The sequence below is a fragment of the Haliotis rufescens genome, unplaced genomic scaffold (assembly GCF_023055435.1).
Source record: "Haliotis rufescens isolate VD_foot unplaced genomic scaffold, xgHalRufe1.0.p SCAF_44, whole genome shotgun sequence".
NCBI lineage: Eukaryota > Metazoa > Mollusca > Gastropoda > Lepetellida > Haliotidae > Haliotis > Haliotis rufescens.
The window spans coordinates 841,668-851,939 of record NW_025964157.1 but is presented as its reverse complement, the minus strand read 5'-3'; the positions used below and the strand labels follow the sequence as shown (position 1 = coordinate 851,939).

General features: G+C 40.0%; 1 protein-coding gene across 4 annotated transcripts in view; it reads left to right on the top strand.

Moving 5' to 3' along the window:
• The first annotated feature begins 363 nt into the window (after positions 1-363).
• Positions 364-10,272, top strand: part of LOC124136034 (potassium voltage-gated channel protein Shal-like) — an 88,334-nt gene continuing 78,425 nt past the window's right edge. For 2 of the 4 annotated variants that reach the window (XM_046501784.2, XM_046501783.2), the window contains exon 1: positions 368-2,575. In XM_046501784.2, the coding sequence (XP_046357740.1) occupies positions 1,470-2,575 (1,106 nt within the window). In that variant the 5' untranslated portion in view covers positions 368-1,469. Of the gene's footprint in view, positions 2,576-10,272 lie in introns of all 4 variants that reach the window. The other 2 variants (XM_046501787.2, XM_046501785.2) reach the window with 2 other exon arrangements.

The window sequence follows — 10,272 nt, the reverse complement described above, 5'->3', positions numbered from 1 at the left end:
TGGGTAGCCTCCTTCAAACACAGCACCCCCAAGATACTTAAAACTTGATGATAGCTAGGTTCACTAAGTTTAATCCCCAAGGCGTGGGAAGCCAAACACAACCTGTTGCTATGAAGCATCTACTATGAGGTTACATCAGGGTGGATGGAGGTGATGTCGTGTAGAGTGCCAGGTCGTACTACCCTTCCATCAAAAACATTGTAATTTCTCCCGATTATGACACAACACACCACCTGGTCACGGGACACCCACGTCCAGGAGAATCCATGATGACTAAAACCTGTTGCTGCTGTGAGGTTCATTAGCTTCCTGGTTCTCCTGCTATGATCCGACAATTGAATGATGCAACGGCGCTATTTCCACGAAGGGGGCAGTCTGTCCACTCAAGATCCTATAACGCTGTGGCCATTACAACACAACCGACCTGTTGCTCGCAGAGGGGCCGCTAGTCCACTTGGGATTCCGTAACGGTCTGGATGTAATCTGTGTCTTAATGCTACCAGGCTCGGTACATCTCTGCCCGTCTCCACCGCTTCTTTGAGAGTAGAGGGGAATCCCTCACTAACTCCATATTGATCCGGTTTAAGAATGCACGGCCTGTATATCTCGACATCAGAATGCAATTGAGCGGTAACGACCAGAGACTAGCAATACCAAACCATTTTTCTGTGTGAGAGAACGCGCCACACTCTGACGTGCGCCGTCTCGCGAGGAAGCACGCGCCTGTCTTGAAAAACGATACACTTATACACGTGACGTAAATATGTATACTGTATGGGCCAAGACGAATGAAGCTACAGGGCCTACTACAAGACAGAATCTGGAGCTTCACCATAGCGGCGGGTATTGAATTTTGTATGAGAGAAAACTAATTATGCAAACATCTAGCACGCCAATGGCGAGTAGAGCCAGGATCGATACGGCCGCTCTGCACAGTGTACAACGAACGACTATGAAGCCTGTTCGCCTAGTGCTGCTGTAATACTCCTTGCCTCCCGCCTGACTGTACCGCCTCCGAAGCAATGGCGACCTGCTCGCTTCACTGGCAGACAGTCTCTTGCTAGCTCGGTCGGGTTGTGCTGGTTAAACATGCAGACGACAAAGATGTGAATGCCTGCGCGTGAACAAGTGTCGTCTGCTGGTCGTGGATAGCAGCCGGGGATGTTCATTAAGCTGAGGTTTTAGGACACAATGGACAGCCCAGATAATGTAACGCTGAAAGTGCCACTGTGAAGCTAGCTGGTCCACAGGAGGCAAGGCCATTGACTGTAAACCAGATCGACAGAATTTGTCGCCGTAGATCTGATCGGATATATATACTTACTGCTTCACCAATGCCGACGGAGTAAGGCGACGTGGTACCACTTTACTTTTTCTTTCTTCTTCACCCTTCACCCTGTTTGTCATTCTAACAATTCAAAATTGTTTTCCTAGAGGATACAGATCTTTTCTCTTCCAAGGGGAATACAATGGCGTCCGTGGCAGCGTGGCTCCCCTTTGCCCGGGCATCCGCCATAGGTTGGGTGCCCATTTCACAAAACCCGCTCCCCCCGCCACGGGTACAACCTGACCACAAGAGAGGGGACGAAAAGCTCAGCATCAATGTGAGCGGACGTCGCTTTGAAACTTGGAGGACTACACTCGAAAAATACCCAGACACCCTTCTGGGGTCAAACGAGAGGGAATTCTTCTTTGACGAGGAATGTAAGGAGTTTTTCTTTGACAGGGATCCCGATATATTTCGGCACATTCTAAGCTATTACCGAACAGGAAAACTTCATTACCCTAGGCACGAGTGCATCAGTGCCTATGATGATGAGCTCGCGTTCTTTGGAATTCTCCCGGACCTTATCGGCGACTGTTGTTACGAGGATTACAGGGATAGAAAGCGAGAAAATAGCGAACGTCTCATTGACGACAAGGGGTCTGAGAATGGTGATCCAATACCGGCCGGGAACCTCAGGGAACGTATGTGGAGGGCGTTTGAAAACCCTCATATAGGAACGGCGGCATTAGTGTTTTATTACGTGACAGGATTCTTCATTGCCGTGTCTGTTATTGCGAACGTCGTGGAGACGGTGCCGTGTGGCGTCGTCAAAGGGCAGAAGGAAAACCCTCCATGTGGGGACAAATTTCGTATAGCCTTCTTCTGCTTGGACACAGCATGTGTGATGATCTTCACTGCGGAGTACCTGCTTCGGTTGTATGCCGCCCCGGACAGATGTAAATTTATGCGTAGCGTAATGTCAATTATAGATGTTGTCGCCATCTTGCCGTACTACATAGGACTCGTCATCACCGACAACGACGACGTTAGTGGGGCTTTCGTCACTCTGAGAGTTTTTCGCGTATTCCGAATTTTTAAATTTTCCAGACACTCCCAGGGATTACGCATTCTTGGCTATACATTGAAAAGTTGTGCTAGCGAGCTTGGCTTCCTTTTGTTTTCGCTCACTATGGCAATCATAATTTTCGCTACTGTTATGTTTTATGCAGAAAAGAATGTGACAAACACGAAGTTCACAAGTATTCCAGCGGCTTTCTGGTACACCATCGTTACCATGACTACCTTAGGGTAAGTAGTTCTTGTTACTTGACCTGATTAATTCTTCACTAATACATGTCATTAATTATTATCCCCTTCAACAGCAAAACCCTTTACGGAACAGCTTACAGCCGCCATTGACGAGTCCACAGATATTCGAGTCAGGCCGGGGCCATTTGGCGGCAACCCGTGTCCAATTCTATGGTCAATTATACGTGTATCCCACAAAGCACACAGCTATCTTTTTATTTCACCAATCAATTTCCAGCCAATACAAGTATATTCAAGATGGCCCCCACTCACTGTCGCGGATGTTCTAAAAATAGTGTCGTGAAGGCCCTGAAAAAAATAGAAATAATGTTATTATCATATCTCATGTTTAGTGCCTAGTGAGACAGGCTCTTGACTATAGCATGTGCAGGATGGTGCATAACTCTCCAAACTCGAAAGTCATTACACGAAAGAAATGTCCCAGGCCCACGCTCTTGCTGCTGTCATCCCAACTAATTCTTCTCACCAGTCCTGCCGAAACTATCAACCATTACCCTTGTGAACAACCCACCAGTTACTTAACGCTAGCACAGCATCATTTTCTGTACCGTATGCGAATTTCTGTCTAAATAGGTCCCATTTTCAGCTCTATCATTAGGTCATACTAATCTTATGGCTGCTTGTAGTATTATCATTGTGGCACCGTAAGTGTCACAATCGATACGAGGTTTACTTGGAGGGCGCGAGCACATTGCTTGTTCTTCCAAATATGGCATTGTCTATATTTTGTATGTATGTATCGTCATGTACACTGCCAATGTGTGATGGAATATTGACCCACCCGGGCAATCATGTAGGCTAGGAGGGGGTGGTGGGGACTGTCACATATCGATGTTGAATATGTTCGTATGTATTAGTTATTCAGAAATGAAATGTCATATCCGTTCAATTCTCCTCCCTGGACCAATAATCCTGTCGATGGGAAGGGAGTAGCAGAGAGCAATTATCCCCACAATTCCTCAATACAATACACACGTGTGTGTTATTTTCAGAAAGTGCAAGGCAACATGAGGTTTTAATGCATTACAATGAGGGTGGCATGCTCCGGCCAAGTTTAAATTGATTATGCTATATTATCGTTACCGGTGTCGAACCAGGATGATGATGCTCTAATGAGTCGTGAAATTAAAAAATACCTTATTTAAACCATATTTAACTATGGTTACTGCATAAATGAATGACATTCAGTAGTTCGTGCTATAGATTTACTGCAACAGTGTTGAATGAAGGTGTGTAGTAGTCCCTGTTCGAGCGTCACACACGCAACAGCTGCAAACAGATCCTTACCAGAGTAATAATGTAGCTTACATATCATATAGAGCTGCACATGGCCCACTGACAGAGTCACGATACAACTTATATATCATAAAGATCTGCACATGACCTACTGGCAGAGTGACGATACAGCTTATATATCATATAGTGCCAAGCTGATCCCACTAGCAGAGTAACGATACAACTTATATATCTTACAGTGCCACACAGATCCCACCAGCAGAGTAACGATACAACTTATATATCATATAGTGCCACACAGATCCCACAAGCAGAGTGACGATGTAGCTTATATATCATACAGTGCCACACAGATCTCACTAGCAGAGTAACGATACAACTAAATACGAATCTTACAGTGCCACACAGATCTCACTAGCAGAGTAACGATACAACTTATATATCATATAGTGCCACACAGATCCCACAAGCAGAGTGACGATGTAGCTTATATATCATATAGTGCCACACAGATCTCACTAGCAGAGTAACGATACAACTTATATATCATATAGTGCCACACAGATCTCACCAGCAGAGTAACGATGTAGCTTATATATCATATAGTGCCACACAGATCTCACTAGCAGAGTGACGATACAACTTATATATCTTACACTGCCACACAGATCCCACCAGAAGAGTAACGATACAACTTATATATATTAAAGTGCCACACATATCTCACTAGAAGAGTAACGATACAACTTATATATCTTACAGTGCCACACATATCTCACTAGCAGAGTAACGATACAACTTATATATCTTACAGTGCCACACATATCTCACAAGCAGAATAACGATACAACTTATATATCTTACAGTGCCACACATATCCCACTAGCAGAGTAACGATAAAGCCTGCCCAACTTAATACTATATAGAGCTGCATAGACCTCGCTAACTTCTTGCCACGTCTTTGATCATCTCCATAGATACATGCATCGTATAACCCTGGTTATATGGCAGCTTAAAGAATCATGCACTGTGGAGTGGGATAAATAATTCATTACCTCTGTATCAGATATATCTTACATCTGGTTATGTAGGAGATGTTAACAATTATTCACTATTTAGTGCTTACGTATCTCATAACTTCATATCCATCTGTGTGAAACACATTGTGCAGTCAAATGTTTTTATTATAAACTATTCGTGCGAATTTTGCTTTTCGACTGAGCTTGTCATGTTTTGCTTGATATTTCCGCGAACGTGAACACCATAGGTGAAAGTACAGGTGTGTGTTTTTGACTTCAGCACTTTAGGGACAAATTGAGTCGCCAAATGCCAACCATCTTTATTTATTAGGAAAATTAAATAAGATGACATTTCATAATGAGTTGCAGAATACCGCCTACATCTCAAACACTAAGCCAGACGGACCATGGTTAATTAATCGAGTTAACCGTAGTTCGCAACAAACGGAGTGCCACTATAGGGCAATAGTGCAAATATCCTCACGAGATCATGAGGTCGGACAGTTTCAACTGGTTTATATAGTTAAAGGAGTTCGAGTTAACAAGGTTCCTTTGTATATACACTTGTATGACACACTGTACACATTATGTTACATCTTAAGGAGGAAAGCTTTTGTTAATCAATGGTAGCTGTCAACAACAGATGTTACGCTTAGTGGGTTAAGTAAACTGTAGCCAACCAAATTCAACATGGATGTCACATGACATTCACTGTATTCACACATCAAATCATAGCCGATATTTGCAACTAGAAATTGATATACATTATAACCTCTCTTATTGACTCAGTTTAAAACTATTATATCAAGAGAGTTATACATAGTCAGATAGACGTTTTTCTTCTAATTTTATAAAATGTACGATATATGTTCAAATGGACTAACTGTGATTATTTCGATTCAATGCCATCACGATTCTGGCAAAAATGCGATAAAGCAAATATCAAGCTCTGACAGCTTTAAGGGGTATATTCAATGGAAGTATGATGTATAATCCAGGGATTATACTACCTAATTTCACTTGTACCTTCTCATATATGGGGGGCACGGGTGGCCCAGTCGTCTAAGGCTCCGCGATTCGCTGTGCAGAGTTGCGTCCCTTGGGCACGCCAGAAACCTATGATTGTGGGTTCGAATCCCGGTTCCCCCCTATTATGTTTCTAGGTTTGTCAGCACCATACCCGTGCTCTTGGGTTTCACCGAAATTGTAAACGTCTGAGACCTGCGTCACTTCGGGCTTTCCTCCCACATTAAGCTGACACGCCGTGATATAACTGGAATACTGTAAAAAGCGGTGTTAAACCCAACTCACTCACTCACTCTCATATATATGACCCAGTTACATATTTTACCTTAGTGTACACAGTACCCTAATATACATCGTATCTTATTATACTTACATTATACTTTTATATTATACACACTACCTTATTCATATAACCTTTTTGTACAGTTGTACCTTACTGTAATACTACCTGTAGCATATATACAAATGTATCGCACCTAGGTGATATATGATTAATACATAACCCTTGAATGCTCTTCAATGCTGGAGCGGTTCTTGTCCTACAACCTTGTTTTGAGCAGCGCTCTACAGAGATGTTAGGGAGTGTATTAAGTACACCCTCCACACTGGAGTAGCTGTGTTTATTAACCACATGTTGCCAAATGTCGCAAAATGAGCAAAGCCAATCAATACTTTCATTGTTTCCATTTAGGTGCTCCTATGCCAAGACCATTACGCTGAATCCTATAGCCCATATTTTCAATCGAGTTATTTCACGTGCCTCGTTATGTGACTATTTGGCAGTATACTAGTCGTGGGTTATACCAAACTAAGCACATTGTAGTGATGTTAAGTGCCCCCTACCACAAAGTGATCTCAGTGCTGTCTGTCGTAAGTCTATGTTATGTATTGTAGTTACGATCGTCTTAGCCTAAGATCGCTTTGTGGAATTGGGCCTGAATTGTAATGGCCTGAGGTGTTGACGATACCGAGTAGAGTTAACTTTTGATATATTTCCTTATGGTTGGGTGTTATAGAAATATGTAGTTATGTTATCAGATCTTATGTTAATAGGTATTCATGATATGTGACTTGTGTATGTAGGTATTCATATGTTACTCATATATGTAGGTATTCATGATATGTAACATGTGTATGTAGGTATTCATGATGTTTTACTCATGTATGTAGGTATTCATGATTTTTTACTCATGTATGTAGATGTTCATGATATGTTACACATGTATGTACGTAATCATGATATGTTACACATGTATGTAGGTGTTCATGATATGTTACACATGTATGTAGGTAATCATGATATGTTACACATGTATGTAGGTAATCATGATATGTTACACATGTATGTAGGTAAAAATGATATGTTACACATGTATGTAGGTAATCATGATATGTTACACATGTATGTAGGTGTTCATGATATGTTACACATGTATGTAGGTAATCATGATATGTTACACATGGATGTAGGTGTTCATGATATGTTACACATGTATGTAGTGTTCATGATATGTTACACATGTATGTAGGTGTTCATTATATGTTACACATGTATGTAGGTGTTCATGATATGTTACACATGTATGTAGGTAATCATGATATGTTACACACGTATGTAGGTGTTCATGATATGTTACACATGTATGTAGTGTTCATGATATGTTACACATGTATGTAGGTGTTCATGATATGTTACACATGTATGTAGTGTTCATGATATGTTACACATGTATGTAGTGTTCATGATATGTTACACATGTATGTAGGTGTTCATGATATGTTACACATGTATGTAGTGTTCATGATATGTTACACATGTATGTAGGTGTTCATGATATGTTACACATGTATGTAGGTTATCATGATATGTTACACATGTATGTAGGTGTTCATGATATGTTACACATGTATGTAGGTTATCATGATATGTTACACATGTATGTAGTGTTCATGATATGTTACACATGTATGTAGGTAATCATGATATGTTACACATGGATGTAGGTGTTCATGATATGTTACACATGTATGTAGTGTTCATGATATGTTACACACGTATGTAGGTGTTCATGATATGTTACACATGTATGTAGGTGTTCATGATATGTTACACATGGATGTAGGTGTTCATGATATGTTACACATGTATGTAGGTAATTATGATATGTTACACATGGATGTAGGTATTCATGATATGTTACACATGGATGTAGGTGTTCATGATATGTTACACATGTATGTAGGTGTTCATGATATGTTACACATGGATGTAGGTGTTCATGATATGTAACACAACTATGTAGGTATTCATGATATGTTACACACGTATGTAGGTGTTCATGATATATTACTCATGTATGTAGGTACTCAGTATATGTAGGTTATAATTAGATGTTATATACATAGTAGGATATCTTATGATATATACAGAGGTTATCATGATATGATATATTTACAGGTAGGTTATCATGAGGTGTTATGGAAATGTAGGTTATCATGAGGTGTTATGGAAATGTAGGTTATCAGGATATGTTATTGAAATGTAGGTTATCAGGATATGTTATAGACATAGGTAGGTTGTCATGATATATAACATACATATGTTGGTTATCATGATATGTTATAGACATATGTAGGTTATCATGATACATATATAGGGAGATTTACTGTATAAAGAGTGTGCACAAAAATAATACTGTTTCCCGCCATGCCTAGAATCTCACTGCGTTTGTCGACTTGTAGTAGACTGAACTGCCTTCATAACTGCATTCAGAAAATTGCCATATGATAGTCTAAAATACCATCTCGTCAAACTTGCAGAGAAGCAGTTGTCATGGTGATTTGACGTTCTGAATTCTACACAGCAATGACGCCGAACAGAAAATCGTATTAAGCCATACCCATAGGCCAAATCAACTTATAGGAATTCGGTAACACTCGTTGTAACACAAGTATCATATCATAGCCTCCTACATTTATATTTGACTCGCAAATACCTCAAAAGTGTTTATGTGTCTCATGAACCTACGCCTTGTTCAAAACAAATTTTGTACACGAAGCGTCAGATACCTGGCGTGGGTTCTTGCATCGGCCATCATGCTAACACATGTTGCACGGGCTAATCGCTACCACGTGGCCAGGCAATTGTAATCAAATGTTTCATATAAAGGTCACGAAGGGAATGGATAAGCGAGTTTGAACATATCCTTACACCGGTGACCTGGGAATTAGTGACCGATATTATTGGATCCTCTGGGTTTTTTTTATGATTGATGGTGAAATGGGGAATATCGATTTTCATAGCAGCGTTTATTAAAAAATGTTAAGCATACACGTACAAAATGAAAACATAGATCTAAGGATCGTGTAGTGCAGAGTTATGAATTCAACACTCCGACGCTGAAGCATGACTGCACTGAAAGCTTTTATTGATCAGTTTATGCACTAAACATGATATTCAAAAGAATGTTTTGTGTGTTTTCTGTGGATTGTATTTTGGGAAACTTTAACATTTGTGCTCTCATTGTTTAATGTACTTTAACAAAAAAGTTAAATTTATTGGTACACATGTACTTTATAAACTCGTTCTTCTCTCAGCGCCGTCTATTCTCACCTATATATTATAACGATATCATTTACGACTAATACATTTTAATGTTCTAGGACATAACATAAAACAAGTATATATTATGCAGAAACGTTAATCAAACCCACTACAAAAATGAGTGATTTTAGTGTTATGGGGGCTATCTGTACTCAGAACGGTGTACAACAGAGCCATCGTTTGCTTCCTTCTCATCCACGAAATAAGTACAAATAGTAGTTGTGAAGTGAAGTCAGCATCTTACTTTATACCTGATAGTAGTTGTGAAGTCAGCAGTTTCTTACTTTATACCTGTAAGTAGTTGTGAAGTCAGAAGTTTCTTTCTTAATACCTGTTAGTAGTTGTGAAGTCAGCAGATTCTTACTTTATACCTGTTAGTAGTTGTGAAGTCAGCAGATTCTTACTTTATACCTATTAGTAGTTGTGAAGTCAGCAGTTTCTTACTTTATACCTATTAGTAGTTGTGAAGTCAGCAGTTTCTTACTTTATACCTGTAAGTAGTTGTGAAGTCAGCAGTTTCTTACTTTATACCTGTTAGTAGTTGTGAAGTCAGCAGTTTCTTACTGTATACCTGTTAGTAGTTGTGAAGTCAGCAGTTTCTTACTTTATACCTGTTAGTAGTTGTGAAGTCAGCAGTTTCTTACTTTATACCTGTAAGTAGTTGTGAAGTCAGCAGTTTCTTACTGTATACCTGTTAGTAGTTGTGAAGTCAGCAGTTTCTTACTGTATACCTGTTAGTAGTTGTGAAGTCAGCAGATTCTTACTTTATACCTATTAGTAGTTGTGAAGTC